The following is an 18,545-nucleotide window of genomic DNA, read 5'->3' as shown; positions in this document are numbered from 1 at the left end:
GGTCAGTCCTTCTGTCCAGTTTTGCATCTCCTTCCAAATCTCTCATCTCTTCTGCAAAAGGTGTAAACTAGTCAGGTTTTCTGTAGCAGTCAGTCAACATTTGAACAATAAAATCTGATGTTCCCTTTCCAAAATACCCATTAGCAGCCCACTGATTGTTGGCACTATACATGCTCACTCCAGATTTGCCTGTACAAGCCCATTCTCCCTCTACTGAGCATGTCTACCAGAAGAGGGAACGTAATTTAGGGTTTTTTCGAAACTCCATTTTCCTCTACAACTCACCACAGATTCCCACCACTAGGCTCAGCACTCCTTTTCCTCCCTCTACTCCCTTTATCCCTCTTCAGACAAGTTTGCCCTAACTCTACTTGTTAAGTCGTCGGTGCGTTCAGCAGAATCAGACTTTGTCTATCCTGCTGCTGCTGCTGGCCTCAGGTGCAAAATCACCTTGTTAGATATACAGTGTACATCGCCTTCTGCCTATTATACTTCCAGTCTGCCAGCTTGAACCTAAGCGCTGCAGGCCCACTGAAGTTGTGATTTCCTTACCCAGCTTTAATTTTCAGTCCAGGCTTTTCTCTTCTCTTTTCATCATTTTATCTTTTATCTTTCTCTTCTGTTTCTCGCGCTCTGTGTGGCTCTCTTTCTCTGAGGGAATTACATAAGTCTTTCTGTGTGTGTGTGTGTGTGTGTGTGTGTGTGTGTGTGGGCAGCATTGCATTTTATGTAAGGCGGACCTGGAAATGCCTAGCAAAACACAAGGGTCTTGCTCTCTGTTTTTTTCCTTTCTCTCTCTCTTTCTCTGCTTGCCTTATAGCCTTGTGTGGTTGTGTGTGTGTGGTTGGGTCACCGGACTATGGATCTGCGTGGTGGTTGGCTCCTGATACATAATGAGGTGACTCTGCAGGCCCACTCTGACTCACACTCTCAGCTTATTTTTTGAAGCACACCTTAAAATTTAAAAATATTTGACTCCTTATATGAAGATGCTGATGCTTGTTGACTTGTAGTGCTCATGTGAAGTGCGTCTGTTTTGAAGTGAGGAATGTCTGAAGTGTATCTTTATCGGATAAAAGTCATACTCTGCTTTATTTATTTGCATTCGACAGTTCACTAAGCCCTTGCCCTCTTACTTACTGTTGCTACGCCTTTCAAACTTTCCGTACGAGACATATGCAGTTTACAAAAATAACGGTTATCATTTCTACAACAATACGTCTTCAATTTCACACAGAAATAAACAAAAACAGTTGATCAAATCAGGAGATTTGATCAACTGTAGCTAACTAGAGTAAGCAAAAGGTAATGCAAAATCAGGAGTTGGTTAAAATCGAATGATTCCAGCTGACTCATTTTAAGACAAAAACCTATAAAGGGGTCTTAAATATCCACTGAGACGGCATATGTTATCACGATTCACAGTGGATGTGACAGTCCTGACCAGGTATATTTGTCTAACCTAACCTGTAACCCTACAAAGTAAGGTAGATAGCTAACTTGCTCCTTGCCGTGGGAAGAAATGCTAGGTTACTACTAGCCCAGTTTGTGCCTCTCATGTATTAGCATACACTTGAGTCACAGGGATAAACATCAGTTTCTCTAAAAGATAATTAACTGATGATGTTTGAAAAACCCGGATGTAAGCAACCCACCAAGGCAAATTCCTTGTAAGTGTTATTTACTTGGCAATAAATCCTTTTCTGATTCAGATTCTCAAAAAAGAGGAAGGCACAAACTGGGGCAAGATTACTACTATACAATTACTACTATACGATTACTACTATAAGATTACGATTTTGGTTCCTAACAATCACAAAAACAGAATCAGAATCAATTATTTTGCACATTACATTTTGCAAGTAAACTCTTATTTTATCTTGTATTCTGAATTTAAAAAAAAAGTTCAATGGGAAAAGTATTAAGGGATATTTCACAGATCAAGGTGTTTTCACTGTTGTTGATTTTTTTAATATGTAAATGCAAGATATTTCCAAAAGTCAATGAATAATCCTGATTTCAATATTGACCAAAATAATTGTGATTATGATTTTTTCAATAATCGAGCGGCCGTACTATAGGTAGTAAGATAGTTAGCCGGACATGCTAACGTTTGCAGCTTACGTTAAAACATAAACACACCTTTTCTGCATGTGGAGAAATCCAAAGCTTGACACGCCTACCCTGTCTAGTTACAGTTGCTAAACTATAATCAGACGGTTGCTGTTTTTGGGTTCAGAAAACTGTCAATTCTTCTCATTTTAAAACCGAATCAAAAAGTTCTGCAAGCCTTACAGTTGTCAGAGCAAACCTGAGATCCTTATAAAACCCTCTTCTTTTGATTGGTGTCTGCTGTATTTGATTCCTAACCCCTCTAACGGTATTTACCATTAACTGCGAAGGGTCCTTCAGAGTGCAGATTGGCTCACAGATTACTGGTTTCCCCGAGACGAGGGGAGAGTCATGTTTATAAGTGGCAGGGGGTGATGAAAAATGTGAAAAATTCAAATGTGTTTTTGAATGAACAACAATATTCATAATGCTTCCTCTAATACCACTGAAATAGGCTGCTGCATCTGATTTGCTTAGAAATGAACATTGGTGCTCTGATGTGAGGGAGGAAACAACTAACAAAATACTGATTATTAATGGCATCACTTTATTATTTATTTAGTGTCATATTTCTTTGGGAGAAAAAAAAAGACTTCCTAGTCTCTGCACCCTGGAAAACCTGTCATATATTTAAAATAGTTTGTGTCTGTGCGTGAGTGCGTGCGTGTGTGCATGCGTGTGTGTGTTCGTGCGTGCACGCGCATCTCCAACTTGTCAGAGAAAGGGTGTTTCACTGAGTAGGAATGCCTGGTAGGATGTGTAGGCCCAGGTTGCTATGGCAACCATCTGCTGCTATGCTCACAAGCGTTCGCCATCAGCCCACACAGTGTGACATCCAGCAGCAAGCCAATCTGAGAGATAACAGAGAGAGAGAAAGTAAATCTGTTATCTGAATGTTAACACTAAAGGGCCAAAAATAAGGAAAACACACAGTTCAAGCTGAATGATTGGAGCACATGTACAGGTGCATTTTTTTTCCAAAAAGTGTAAGTTCAAACACTTGAATTCTTTAGAAATATGTTGCGTTTTCTGCTGTTACAGTGAAGACAGAAGGAGGAGAGGTTTACAGCCCACTGAAGCACGCAACAATGCTTTGATTATAGATTGAACAGAAGGATGTAAAGCTGCTTTAAAATGTTTAAAACTTTGAACTGAGGTTTGGTGAAGAAAAACTTTGTTAAAGTTAAAGCCACCTTCACACAGCAGGTAAAAGTTGGCTCAGGGGTTAAGATGCCGACCATGAACCACAACATCCTCAGTTTGAATCAAGGCAGAAACCTTTGTTGCAGCTCTCTCCCTCACTCATTTCCTGTCATCTCTCCAGCTATCTAATAAAGGCATAAAACATCCTAAAAAAACATAATAATAATAATAATAATAATAATAATAATAATAATAATAATAAAAGTTGCCAAAAATCAGCATTTGTGTGTGATATGAAACCAAACCAAACAGCTGCCTTTTTTAAGTGAAAAAATACATTAAATCTGACATTTTTAATTGTTAGATTTTACTTGGCAATCCAAATCTGACACAAATCAGATTTGTGCTAATGCGGTCACAGTCTGATTGTATTTCATTCACCCATGAAACATGGGGAGAGAGAGGGGTATGACATGCAACAAAGGTCCCCCGGCTGGGAGCCAAATTATGCATGCAGTTATATGATATGCGTCTTAACCTACTTTTTAAGCTACTGGGGCACCCTGTTTGCCTCCTATTCTCATAATATTTATATATAAATATATATATATATATATATATATATATATATATATATATATATATATATATATATATATATACACACACACACATATATATTCAAAGTAGCATCCATTTTACTTCTGTACCTCCAGCCCTCAACATTAAACAAATATAGGGCTCAACAACAACATTTGATCCTAGCAAGAAATCAATGAAATGATGGCAGTAAATGCTAGCAGTGTGAATGTGTGTATAAAACAGCTACATATACAGTATATGTTCACCTTTACGCAGACACCTTTTCACAGTATGCAGTAAGTACACTTGTGTAGTGCGTAGGTTTCACTTCAGCTTTAGGTGTCACAGTCTGGGCTCAACTCTAAAGGAAAGCTGGGCAAACTACTACTCATGTAGTGATATATATATTGTACTCATTGCAGCCTAAAGTCAACTCATTGACAAAAAGATACAAAAAGAAAATAAGTAAGTATGACCTTGTGGACAACTATTTAGTCAGTGTTGAAATACAGACATTGGAAAGCTAATTGTCTAAATAGGGCTAACAACAGTAAATAAAATGTGAATAATTTTGTGAAAATAGACAATCAGGCATAAAAAAGAGAAAGACCTCATCTGATGGTTGTTGAATAATAACCTTGTACATGTGTTTCAGATGCAGGAGATGGGCAGTACACATCGAGGCTCTGAGAGGGTCTTCAGCGTCCTGGATCGTCTGTTGCTCACACATCCTGTGTGGCTGCAGCTGTCACTCAGCCAAGACTCTGCCCTCTATATCCTGCTCAGAGAGCCTGTTGGGGTGCGTAAAAGTCAATTATTTAATAATAATAATAATAATAATAATAATAATAATAATAATAATACATTTTATTTATAATCAAAAGATCTCAAAGTGCTACAGGTTAGAAACAAAAAAAGATAAGCAGTTTAAAAAAAAAAAATCAGTCATGTGACCTACCTTATCAGTTAAAAGAATACAGGAATACATTTTAGGACCCACTGATACGTTTTAAGAAACTAAATATGCTTTAATTTCTCCAAAAGTGAAAGAAAACTTTTCTTCATCTTGACCGAAGACATTAAAATGAATAGTTCAACATATTTGGGGAATATGAATATTCGCTTTAAAACCTCAGCACCTTATCATTTTAACAAATATTTTGTTCTCATTTCGTATTCAACAACTACAGCTCCTCTGAGGCTTTGACGGCATACCGATGTGAAAAGTAAATATATTTTTAACATCCCTGTGCTTTATTCTTGTTTCCGTGGTGGCTGTTGGTGCTTACAGACCTTTTTGGTGCGTAAATGCAGCTCCAGCCAGAGGAAGGTGCTGTGTTTGAGAGTGACAGCCGACAAAAGGGCCTCCTCTGTTAAGGAGTGCTTCATCTGTGAGGAGGACTCCAGTGAGTATAAAACAAGCTAGATAAGCATGTATTATCCACCTGCGATACGCATAACGCTACATTTCTCTGCTTACCGTTTGTGGTGCAATGCAGTTCATACACTTACTGGGTGAAGTAGTGCGGGACAGAGAAAATGGGTCCTCCAGATTATTTGCAGTTGCCATATATCTCCTGTCAAATAGTAACAAGTCTCCCACTGCCTCCTCAGCTGTCAATAAAACTCTGTCTCTTCTCTAACCAGCATTCGCCTTGGAGAGCTCAGCACTCACCTTCCCTGACCTGTGTCGACTGGTGGCCTTCTACTGTATCAGCAGGTGATGTTTTATTTGAACTAGACATCTATGGGATGTTCTTCATGGTTTCCCCAGTTCTAATGAAGGGGAATCCTAATGTGACAGCACACAATGATATACATTATAAGACAATAGTGTGCTTTCAGTTTTATAACAGTTTAGAGAAAGCTCTTTCCTGTTACAACATGACAATGCCCCTGTGCACAAAGTGAGCTCCATAAAGAAATAGTTTTTCCAGTTTGGTGTAGAAGAACTGGCTTGCACAGAGCACTGACCTTATCCCCATCCAGCACATTTGGGATTAACTGGACTGGGAGCCACAACATCAGTGGTCAACCTCTGTAATGCTCTTATGGCTGAATGGGAGCAAAACTCTTTAGCCAGGTTCCAAAATATTGTAGATAGTCTTCCCAGAAGAGTGGATGTCCACATACGTTTGGCCATGCAGTGCACCTGATGTCATTCAGCCAAGGCCCTCTGGAAATCTCATGGCCACTGTGTGTGTTGTGTGTATGGCGTCCTTTTATACGTTGCGTCCTCTAACCTGAGCCTTGGTTTGATTTCTTTAAATGGAGGCTGTAACAGCCACACACATGCCCAGGGTTTGATTTAATTATCTTTCTGTGTGTCTATTTTTTTCTTGTCTGCAGAGATGTGTTGCCCTTCCCACTGGAGCTACCAGAGGCCATCGCTAAAGCCACAACACATAGGCAGCTGGAGGCCATCTCACACATGGGCCAAGGTACAATGATTGAAGAGCTCTCATCCTTTTAAAACTGAATTTACTAAGTACTTTACTTTGTCGCTTGCTCTAAATAACAATACATACTTTACTAAGATGATTAATAAGAGAGCATACCAATAAATATTCAATTTGCACATATTTTTTGTGTAGATAACTATCAAACTTAAGTTAGGCGTCATTTTTTTATGATTAACACCTCCTTGCAGCACTGGATACTGTGAGGATACAGTGAAGTTCTTCTGTAATGGCTTTTTCTCATCAATGTATTCAATTCAATTTAATTCAAATAACTTTATTTATCGAATTGCAAATGTGAGAGGGTAAAGGAATAAGTGATTAAGTAGTGACTGCCAGCTTGCATCTATTTTAACATGGCAAACGTGTTCTGATGCAGCGCGGCAGCAGAGAGCGAGGTGTGACTTTAAGATGGCTAAAAGGGAAACAAGTAAGACACAGTATGTGTCACTGACTCTAGCTCAAAGATAAAAGACTCGTTCTCACCATGGTTCGGCAAAATCTGTTTGCATTAGTAGCCTGAAAGAGAAAAATAAAGGTTCTATGTGTAGCATTTTAACACAAGTGAATAAGTACTGCATTGATTTTGAAATATTTGCACAATTGCTGCATAAAAAATCTGATTGATTGGTTGGTATATCTGCAATTATCGAATGTGTGACTGAAAAACATTGGTATCCAAATTCTCTCCTTTCTGGACTAGACTTCTGGAGCACTCCGACTGCTTCAGACATCCAAAACGGACCGGTGGACCCGGTTGCATCAACCAGCGGCAACCAGGGTCAGATGGCCCAGGAGCGATGTACCCTGCTGACCTGGGGTAGACCAGGCAAACTCTGCTTCATCAACCCACTCTTCCTACAGCTGGAGGTTAGCAAGGTTAGTAGTGAAGGTTGTGGGGGTTATGTGAGCTTTCTCTGAGACCATTTAACTCTCCACTGTTGTGATTTTCTAGTATTTTATCTTAATTTGAACTTTAAAGGGTTTATAGAATAAAAGAAAGTTTTGTGTAGTTCCTGAAAAGTTCCCTTTTTTAAAAGTTAAGTCCATTACAAGGGCTCTGAATCCATCCTCCTACTGTCCTTTGTTTACCTTGCACTTCACCTTTTACCCTTTAAAAATAAACGGTTCAAAAGTCACTGGCTTTTGTTAGATTAAGGACTGAATCCACTTTTTTTTCTACAGCAGCCACAACTCACTAACCACAGTGCCTCCAATAAACGGCACCGCTTCAAGCGCAGCATGCGGCTCAGGCTCTCCGAGTCCTCAATGAATCTGTCCATGGAAGGGGTCGGCTCCTTCTCACCTCGCTCATCATTGGAGATGCCCGGCGGGTCAGAGAGGCTGCAGAAGGCCAGCACTAACCCACAGAGAAGAATTCACCCTGGGGCAGGGGTCCTGAGGAGAACCCCTGCTGTATCACCGGGTTCTGCAGAGGAAGAGGATATGATGTCTGTCTATGTGCCGCAAGTAATATGTGTTTTTATTTGTCTTTCAGACCATGCCTTCACTTCTATGTGGGACTGTGAATATTAGGAAGTTTAGAAAATCATCTTTACAGTCACATAATACTTTTTAATGATATTCAAATGAAATTAAGCGTGCTTTGTTATTTTGTAAACTGAGCTCATCTTGCATTTAGGAAATTCATACTAAGATACGATAAGAAATTAACCACCACAGCATCTCTATTATCATGATGTAAAATTATCACTTCTGTCCTGATCAAGACATCTGCTAAAGTTGGGGAGCCTCCACAGCCCCAGCAGTCCGCCCAAGCAGTGGAGACAGGCATCGAGGTGGCGGTTCTGGCCCTAGAGCGCCGCCCGGCTCCGTCCCTGGCCGAGCTTGACAGCAGCAGCTCCTTCAGCAGCATGGACGAGGACAATGACTCTGATCCAGAAAGCATGACCCAAGCCCCAACTCACTTCTACCAGCGCCCGCCGCTTGTGCGCTCTCGAGGCCGTGGTGGGCTGCACCGCATGAGCGAGGCGTTTGTGTGTTTTTTTGCTCCGGACAAGCGGCTGACGCGACTGGTGGAGGAGCTGTCCAGAGACAGGCGCTCCATCTTTGGGGGCATGGTTCAGGACTTCCTCCTGGCACAGAGAGAAGTGCTCAAATCCCTGGCTTCCTCTTCTTCATCCTCATCCTCTTCCACTTCACATGTGACCTCTGTGCAGCTCCTGCAGGGTCTGCGCCTCTTTCTGTCCCAGGCAAGGTGCTGCCTGCTGGACAGTGGAGAGCTGGAGCCTCCCATTGAAACCCTGGTGCCAGAGAACGAGAAAGGTACACAAACACATTATCAAAGTAAAACACATTATATTTGAATCATAGCATGAACTATGTATTTCCACTTTCTTGCACAAATTAAAGCTAGCTGTAGGTCGAGAAGGGATGGCCTACCACATCTCAACAACTGGTTTTGCAGCATTGTGCCTCAAACAACCTGATTGATTGATCCAACTTCCTGTCAGGAGATGGGTTCAAAAAGATACAGTAGAACTAAACTGGACAAATTTAATTATTACCCAATATCTGGAAACGTGTAACGGAAAACATCTCTGAATAACACCTGTGTAGATGGAGAAGTATGTCGCAGCTTTTAACATTATTGCATCCATTAGTTACAACTTATCAATCTCCTATAAAGTATACCTCAACTCAAAGTAAGTCACTTAGTGAATTATTTGATTGAATTTAGCTGACTGTGCCGGATTACATTCTGAACTCAATCTTCTCAACCATGTGAATATCCCGTACGCATGATTAGTTTATCAAATCAAAACGAGGAGACGGTGAGTGCAGCAGGGGACTGGAGGAGGGAGAGATATGTGAAGAAAAAAAACTGCTATTAGAAAACACTGATTCAATAGAGCACAGTGCCAGAGGATGCAGGTCTATGGAAACAGACAGCCTTTTCTCATAGATGGTGGGCTGCCCAGGCTCCAGTGAAAGGCACTGTCAACACAAAGTAGTTTGCGTGGGGGGAGTAGAGCCTCATTCACTAGAGCTCATATTGTCTCTGGTATTTAGAAAACAGCATTAGGAAAGCCCTGCCCGGTGCGCCTGCTTTTATATCCAACATATTCAAAGTGAGATTCTTCACGTTACTGTAAAGACATCGCAGGGTGCTACTTTGAAAGAATTCTAGTTAGAGATTTTGACACAGTCCTGTGCGTAGGTTTTTCTTTTATGGACTGCTATCCTGTGCGGCCGAGTGTGTGTTTGCAGGTGTGTTTGTGTGTAAACGTGTGATGATGGATGGTTGCCTGGCAGTACAGAGGCTTCAGGGGAGAGCGGTCGTCCGCTGCTTTCCTTCCTCCCATCCTTCCTTCCTGCGCTTTGATTCTGATCTATCTCACTTTGCGTCGGTGGGAGGCATTTGCATTTTTTTCTCCCCCTCGTTTATCATAAAAATATATCACAGACCCACGCTCACTTGAAGAGCAGCACGATTCAGGGGAGGGTGGGAGGGAGGGATAGAAATAGGCAGGATACTTTGAAAGTGTAATCAGTTACAGATCTGGGAGTAACCGCTGAAACAGTCAGTTTCTTCTGTACTAGCCAGTAACTGACAAGGCTGTAATCACACTACACGTACTCTGTTACTCTCCAGAGCTGGTAAAAGAGAGAGGGATGCTGGGAGGGGGGAGGAGAGGGAGGCAGAAAAACAGAGCATGGAGGGCGTGAATGATTAATCACAAGGGGAAAAGATATAGTAAGATAGATAGGGGGATATGTTGGGGAATTATACAGGAGGGGAACATGAAGAATGGAGAGAGGGAGAGGAGGATTTGATGATGAGTGGAAAACCGTGTGCACTGGAGAATCGTTACCCACTTAGTCAGGACTGCCCACATGATCACTGTGTGTGTGTGTGTGTGTGTGTGTGTGTGTGTGTGTGTGTGTGTGTGTGTGTGTGTGTGTGTGTGTGTGTGTGTGTGTGCGCGCGTGTTTCCACCTGGAGAGCATGCAAGTGTAACATGTCCACGACTTTGTGTCTTACATATCTCTGTTGTCAGGCCAAAAATAAAACGGTATCTCCAGTCTTGATGACAGTGCATTTCTGACTGTATGCAAAGAGGTTTTAAAAGAGTGGTTTAACATTTGGGGAAGTACGGTAATTCCCTTTCTTTCAGAGAGTGAGATGATTGACACCGCTCTCATATCTGTGTTAAGAGCCAGGCGATGATTAACCGAGCCTAGCATAAAAAGACCACAAACAAGGGAAAACCGCTGGCCTGGCTCTGTTGTATCTCCTTGGTTTAATATGTTCACAAACAGAAATGCAAAAACAATTGTGATTTTACAGGGAGCTACATACATACGATAACTATTTCTTGGCAAACAGCTAGCTAACTAATAACTGACAGTTAAACAGCCAGACACAAAGCTGTTGTGACTGACTAGCGCTAGCATGTTCCCTACTGGCTACTGTGTTAGCGCTTAGTTCACCAACAAGTTTTGTGAGTAGTCACTACGTCACAGAGCTTCCAACACCACCTATTTCCAGAGGAGGCATGGATTAATTCTGTGTGTGCAGGACTTTACTGGTTTGTGTTAATTTGATTGAAAACAGGTGATATGAAAAGGTCCTGCTTTATTACCTAATCTTGATGCCCTGTCTTGAGGAGAGAAGACAATTTAGAAATCACATGAACACAATATGCTGGTATTGATTATTTTTGTTGTGTTGTGTGTTTGTATATGTTCTGTGTTTTGTCCATTGATTAAAATGGTAAAAACACAATTTAATCACATATGCTATCAATAAGAAAAGCAGATGTCCCCTGCACAGCAGAAAAAAATGTCCTTGCTATTATATAACATTTTCTACAAGTGAGAGAGTGACTCCATTTTCATTGTAGACACTTCATTCACCCTAGCAAAAGCAGCATACCTTTCTGGGCCTCTTGCCAGTGCCTCTAGATATGCAGACACATTTCTCCACCTGCAAATTACCAGATAAATAAATCGCACAAGCAACACAGTAGTACAAAAATGTTTAGTTTCAGCCCAGGCAATGAACCCCTCCCTCTGTCCTCAGACCTGGCGCTGGAGCGGGCCATGTTCTCCTGTGTGCTCAGGCCTCTGAAGTCCCACCTTGAAAAAGCTCTAATTGCGTCGCACAATCAGGACGGCACCAGCCAGCGCCTCACCCAAAACATGGTCCGTCTGAAGGGGGACGCCGCCATGGAGCGGCTCGGCGTGCGGACGGGCGTCCCTGACAGCCGCGAGGTGGAAAGGGTTAAGCAGAAGCTGGTCCTGATGCAGAGGACGCACTCGCCCATCGACAAGGTGCTGCTGCTGCTGCAAGTGTGCAAGTGCGTCCACAAGGCCATGGGGTCCTTACATGGTGAGACCAAATACTTTGTTGTTTTGTTGGATTGTAAGGTTCTCCTGTAACTAAAAAGTATTAGTAGCAGTCCTTATTCAAAAACTACACATCACTTCAATATGGGAGATGGAAATACTCCATTTGCTGTAACGTTTTTGAAACATACTGTATTTGCTGCTTAAAAGCTTCCCTGTTAAAGGAATGAAGGTCAACAATATTTGCAAAGCTGAGTGGCTTGTCACTTTCAAAAAGCTCCACACTTCAGACATACTGTATCTGTGTGAGCTGTAGCACGACCTGCCTGCTTTTCAGCACGACCTGCTGGAAATGAATGCGTCATCATGTCAGTACAATCGAATATTGGGTTTAGTTTTGGAATTGGTGCAATGTAATTATCTTATTTGATATTTTTACTAACTATCATTTGCAAAGTCTAGTTAGATGGGTCACTATGCTAGGCTAAACTTAAGCTATTGTGAAACCAAATGATTTGGACCAAAAAGACAGCTTTTTTAAATTATTTCTCTCCATACTTTGCTAGTATATAAAAATAATATTCAATTGAAATTTTCAGCAACCTGCATCAAAAAAGATAATAGCGTACCCATATATTGGTCTGCTGTTATTTTCTTTCCAGGACAGGAAGTGAGCTGGGAAGACTTCCTGCCGTCATTGTCTTACGTGATTGTGGAGTGTAACAAGCCTCACATCCTGATAGAGGTGGAGTACATGATGGAGCTGCTGGAGCCCTCCTGGCTCGGAGGAGAGGGTACGACTCAAAGTGCTACCTGTAGCCCAAAAATGTCGGCTGTTGAGGAGCTGTGCTGTGCTTTTAGTTAGTTAAACCAATAACAGACTGTATTGTTTGTCTTTAGAAAACAAGGAAATAGGATTTACACCCAGCAGGTAAATTAACAGCTGTTGACTTGAGTTACATGACTTAAACTCTTTGTTTGAAGTTTAGTCATTAGTGAAAGAAAACGTCCTCCGCTCCAGTGACTCACTGTGACTGTTGGTGTTTACATTTTAAAGTGACCTAAAGTGGCCTTAAATTATACGACAAATGCATTTTGACTTGGTTAGAACTCCAAACCCAATGTGTAGGACTTGTATGGCTGGCTGTTTGGTCAAAATGCATTATCATTATGGAATGGAATGTACCTACTTATATTTTACTCAGAAGTTACTTTACTGTAATTAAGGCTGAAACTAATGATTATTTTCATTATCACTAAATCTTCCAATTATTTTCTCGATTCATTGATTAATCGTTTCATATAAGGCTAACTACGAAGCTAGCATATTCAATTTGCTATCATAGAAAACTAAGAAAACCAGCAAAGTATCTGAGAAGCCACTACCAGTTAAGTTTTAGTATTTTTTCTTTAAAAAATTACTTGATTTATTATCTAAATAGTTGCCGACTAAATAAACAAGTCAAAAAAGTAATTCATTAATTCAGATCTAGATGTAACTAAGTGTGACTAAGTAGATTTTGGTTGTCACATCTTTTACTATTAATAACCTCATCTTTATTTTTTCCTATAACTTTTACATTCTTACTAGTAAGAAAACAAGCCAGTTTCTAATACGTATATTATACACAGTTACTACTACTACTTCTAGTACTAGAAACTAGTGCTCATTAATCACTAGGTCCTGTTTTAATTTGACTAACTATTTGGCTCTTATTTAAAGCTACTAGAAGCTAAGTTGTATTGTCTTTGTGGTTCCAGGTGGCTACTACCTGACCAGTGTGTATGCCAGTCTGTGTCTGATCCAGAGCCTGGACAGGGAGCAGCCGTTCACCGGCTGCCTGACGCCGGAGGCCCAGGAGGCTCTGAAGGAGTGGAGCTGCAGACGGAGCCGTGAGGCCCAGAGACAAAAGGAGAACCAGCAGAGCCAGGTAGGTACAGTACCAGATGTTTTGATTGTAGTAGCAACCCACAGAAACACTGGTAGTGTTACAGTATGTGTGGGTTTGCACAGTAATCTTCTATATAGCTGCCACACATAGCTGCCCTGTGTGAAGTGCTGATTGATGTGCATTGATGTGTAGGAACTCCTGCTTATTATGCAGTGAAACAGTTCTATGGGATAGTCTCCACAGTACCATGTGAACAACATAATGGCAAAAAAATAAAAAATAAAAATATTTTTATATTAGAATTGCTGTTAGTGAAAATAAATTATTTGTGTCAAAACTAAATATTTTTTCAATGCTTTAAGTACTTTGGATAACTGTTAATGCTTATGAGAGAATTTATAGTATAAAAAAATAGTCACATGCTAAGTGATGCTGGAAGGTTAGAGTGATACAGAGCTTCCTAAAATATAGGTTGGAACCCTAAATGGGTTTCAGGTGGCTGACTGCGGATCGAAGGCTGTAAAATACAACAACCAGTAATGTAATGTGATTGACAGCAGGGGCTCCTTACTCTTCGTTTATTGCAGATGCTGCACAGGTCATAAACTATCGCAGACAGAGTTGTTGTTGTGTGCAGATAGGAAAATAAAAGGTCAGGGCCTGTATTCACAAAACATTTGATCTTACTAGAACTACTCCTACATGGCACTAGAAGTTCCTAGCTAAGAGTGTCCTACTACAACCTATTCACAAAGTTGCTGAGACCAACTTTTACTAAGGAATTGGGAGAGCTCTTAAACTGAGAGAAAGGGCGGGGTTAATCCCAATCGCTAAGGATGATGTCATGTTTCCTGAAACTGTGATTGGCTGTCTTGGGTTTCTGTCAGTGGATTTGTGATAGAAATACTGTAGGAGGTATGTTGCCATATCTAAATAAATATTTCAAAATAAAATGTATGCTAAGTCAAGGTACCTTTATTAATACCTGAAGGTAGATTTGGTTCCACTGATTTAACATGAAACAAAGAGTAATATAGGCTACTTAATATAGTCAAGAATATGTGCAGCTGATTGTCAGCCTCTTACATGTCTGGCAGCTCGTTAACAATTATTATGAAAGAAGACTGGTAATTATCAGACTGCTATTTAGAGTTCTTGTCTGTAACTGACAGCCCCCCAAAAAATGAACTGTCCTGAATGATACCCTGGGTCTAAACTCCAGCTTCTAATGTTGAAAGAAGTTTCAAACAGACACTAAGAATCATCGACAAACTGTTTCCACATTTCACAATTCAAACATGAACCTGTTTTATGTCTTTCGAAAGGCACAAAAGCAACAAAAACAAGGTGACAATCCACCCAAAGAGGTCAGACTTTACATTAATTATACTGATGGCGATGCACGCTGAGCAACATCAGATTATCCAACATCTGTAAAACAATGACAGGTGGGGCAGAATGAGCAACAGCGACCCATATTTGATTCAAATTGGATCTCAGGTATTATTGCTGGTGCTTCTTGAGGAGTCAAGGGCAGAACTCTAATTTTTCAAGAGGTCAAGCAAAAGGGGAAGATTTTCAGATGAACAATAGGTCATCCATCAAAAACCAGACAACACACTTGGATCTCACTTCTTTACGTGCAAACACATTTCAAAATCATTTTAGGGGATTAGTTTTTAGTAATTTTTAGAGGTAATCCGCTGATCTGGGGCCACCGGCTTACGATGGGGCATACGCTAATGCGCGCGCGCACATACACACACACACCGACCTTTACCTACACTTTCCTATTATCACTCTCCCGGCCCCAGATTGGTAAAACTGTCCACCAGATGCCATGTAAAAAAGGCATTGTCATCCACAACGTTTCTGTCTCGTCACGTGGTGCCTCTCCTGGCTTCAAATAGCCGATCTAACTCACCCGGCAGCCAGATTTTCCACTGACACAGGCGGGGATCAGTGAGCCAAGTGCTATGAAGAAGTGGGCGGTCAGATAACATGAAATTTATTGAGCTGCATCTACCCATCGAAGCAGGCAAACACAATATGCACACGGACAGCGAGGAGCTCAGTGACTCTGTAAGTTTTAATAATGGCAGACCTGTTGATTGGTATTGCTGGTGTGTGTGTGCGTTTCTTTTTCTTTTTTAGAGCATATTTGGCCACTTGTGCATCTGTGTGTGTGTGCGTGTGTGTGTGTGTGTGTGTGTGTTGGGGGGAGGGGGGGTAGTTGTGTGTGCAGGCAGGATTTGGGTTTTTGTGTGTGGCAGAGAAGAGAATTCTCTCTGGTTTCTTGGATGTTTGGTTAAAGGATTATGTTAAATATGTTTTCATTGTGTGTGTTTTTTTTTTCAAAGAGAGTTGTGAGGTCGTCTGTAGGTGGTTGAATCTGACATTATATAATAGCTTAGGTACAGCACAATTGCTGGTAAGTGTTTAAAGAGTGCCAACTGTTGAGACAGACTCTTTTTTCATTTTTTTCATTTTTTTTTGTTTGATCGTCTTTTTTTGTTCTTTTGAAAATGGCAAAAAGTTTCTGTTTGGAAGTGTAGAGGGAAAACTCCACCAGAGCACCAAGATAGAGCGAGTTTAATGGATTGTATTTGGTGAGTTTGGACGTGGACATGCTCTAGTGGATTAATATTGGGAGTTTGTCAATGAAGCTGTAACATGCAACAGAGAAAAGAGCAATTTGACGAAGATGATTTTCATGTTTCATTTTTATCTTTTGGACCCACTGGTTGTGTGTGTGGGAAGTAGAAGCTTTGTTTTAGAGATCATTTATTTTATGAGCATCATTTTGACTCATTTATTATAGTGGATTATCAGCCTGTGTGCCTGCACAGCTCTCACTCATCTCTGGCTCCATCTCTCTCTCTCCTCCCCCTCTTTTGCCCTCACTCCATAAGCCTCTTGACCTCTGTTTTACATGAATACAGAATATATTCACTCTTTTTTTTCCTATTCTCCTCCCTCCCTCACTCCCTCCCTCCAGAGGTGCGTTCGGATACTGTTCCAGGACGGGGAGCGGAGCGCCGTGCGGACGTTGCAGTGGAGAGCCGGGGAGACCAGCCAGGCCCTGGCGCAGCTGTGTGCCGCCACTTTCGAAGTTTCCGACCCGGAGCAATACACCCTGTACTGGCGCAGTGGCGGCGAGATGAGGGCCCTGCCGCCTCAGGCCCAGCCTCAGGACCTGGCCAGCCACAGCGAGGGAGGCCCCTCGCTCTCCTACCTGAGGACCGACCACGACTTCAGCAAGATGCGGCGGCTCACCAGAGGTGGCGCCGTGGACCTGAGCGAGTCGGTGTGTGAGGAGTGAGTGGGAGGAATGGAGGAAGGAGGGAGGAGGAGGAGATGGATGGTTGCTCTCTCTTTCTCTCTCTTTCTCTCTCTTGTTCTGTCTCTTTCTCTCCGGCGGTGTGTTGTGTCTCGTCGTGGGTCAGGACTTGTTGTGAAAAACTACAGCCCTTCTCCAGACTAGGAGCAGACCTTTAATGGTAAACTCTTTCCTAAATGGACCAACATGCAGAGCACAGCAGGACCAACATAGGGACTGTTGCCAAAAGTTGTACTATGTACCACTCAGTGTGGCTGCTGGTGTAAAGGAGTGTACTACTATTTGTGACATGGAAAATGTGTAATAAATGGATTTGGTTGTTATTTAAAACCCAGAGTTATACCATGAAGGGATTACATCATTAAAACGTGAAGAGGCTCAAATCCAAAGACAAATCCTGAAAGACTACTGTTGCCTGGAAACAAAATCACTTCCCGTACGCACACTAGAAGGGAAATTGTCCACCGTGGTGATGTAACCCTTTCACAGTATAGTTCTAGGCAAAATCTAAAAGACACTTGGATGTTTTATAACTTCACTTTTATGTGTAAAAGTCGGATGGAACCCCGTTGTTAAAGGGTTTGGGGATACAAACCTTTTTGTGCCCCTTGGAATACAGTTTGACAAAAAAGTCCACAAGACCAAACCTCAATACCAAAGTGACCAAAAAAAAAACAGATAAAGAGAGGTCATTTACTTCGAAAGAAATCAGAAGGAAGCTTTAAATCGGCTGTTTATTTTTAGAATCACCCACAGACAATTTTATTTTTGCTTTTTGAGAAAAAGCGCAGACTCTCCTTGCTCGCGTAAGTGTTTTGGCAGGTGGAGTAATGGGCGAGTAGGAGGGAAGTGATAGAACAGCATCAGCTCTCTTTTTTTTTTTTTTTTTAAACCATGTGAGAAAGAAATTAAAACATCACATCGACACACCGAGACAACCTGCAACAGATTTACTGAATGACTTGCAAATGTAATAAAATCTTTTTCCGTGTCAGACTTTAATCCTTTCACAACTGCATTCATTTCACGTTTGAATTCACTGCTTTTGAGTTCTACTGTATCTTTTGGCCGTACTGTAAAATAACACTGCTTTACAACTCGGACTGAGCGTACAGTCTGACCAATAAACCAGGACATCGCGGTGACTGGTAGAATGTAGATGTAAAAGTCACCAGCTTCTGATGACTCCTGCTGCAAGTCATCACGATCAACTGACTGTTTGACTCAGTGTCATTATCAATTATCATGTTGTGTATTTTAAACTAACTTTTAATTGTTCAATTTGTTGGGTAGATTCGGTAGATTTTCAACATATCTGGAGTTTTTAATCAGCTGAGGAGGTTCATTTTGAGATGTGTTTTGAACATAATTGCATGCTTTTTCATTTAACGTGAAGGTTCTGCAAATGTGATGTGTGTGTGTGTGTGTGTGTGTGTGTGTGTGTGTGTGTGTGTGTGTGTGTGTGAAGCATGTTTTCATTGTAAGAGCTCACTATTTCTTTTTTTTTTCAGTGTGAAAGCATATTACTGTATTTTGTCAGGTAACTCAGTACCGCAATAAAAATTGCAATATCTGTTCACAATGTTGTTACATCCAGTTTTTTTGTAGTGGGGTTGTGAATATTGTGTTTCAATGTCTTAAAATAACTCAACCACCAGAGGGCAGCTGATAACACCACTTTATCTCCTGCGTTTCCCAGCACCC

The 18,545-nt window shown here is 41.3% G+C and overlaps 1 protein-coding gene across 2 annotated transcripts in view; it reads left to right on the top strand.

Moving 5' to 3' along the window:
• The window catches only part of si:ch211-168d1.3 (ras and Rab interactor 2), a 28,896-nt gene extending 11,155 nt beyond the window's left edge, over positions 1-17,741 (top strand). For both annotated transcript variants that reach the window (XM_031304467.2, XM_031304466.2), the window contains exons 2-12: positions 4,493-4,636; positions 5,129-5,243; positions 5,485-5,557; positions 6,187-6,278; positions 7,000-7,175; positions 7,482-7,766; positions 8,027-8,582; positions 11,344-11,652; positions 12,272-12,403; positions 13,371-13,540; positions 16,500-17,741. In XM_031304467.2, coding sequence (XP_031160327.1) covers positions 4,493-4,636; positions 5,129-5,243; positions 5,485-5,557; positions 6,187-6,278; positions 7,000-7,175; positions 7,482-7,766; positions 8,027-8,582; positions 11,344-11,652; positions 12,272-12,403; positions 13,371-13,540; positions 16,500-16,823 — 2,376 coding nt within the window. In that variant the 3' untranslated portion in view covers positions 16,824-17,741. The remainder of the gene's footprint in view (positions 1-4,492; positions 4,637-5,128; positions 5,244-5,484; positions 5,558-6,186; positions 6,279-6,999; positions 7,176-7,481; positions 7,767-8,026; positions 8,583-11,343; positions 11,653-12,271; positions 12,404-13,370; positions 13,541-16,499) is intronic.
• The last annotated feature ends 804 nt before the right edge of the window (positions 17,742-18,545 follow it).

Source organism: Sander lucioperca, chromosome 17, assembly GCF_008315115.2.
Source record: "Sander lucioperca isolate FBNREF2018 chromosome 17, SLUC_FBN_1.2, whole genome shotgun sequence".
NCBI lineage: Eukaryota > Metazoa > Chordata > Actinopteri > Perciformes > Percidae > Sander > Sander lucioperca.
This window is presented reverse-complemented; position numbering and strand designations above follow the sequence as displayed.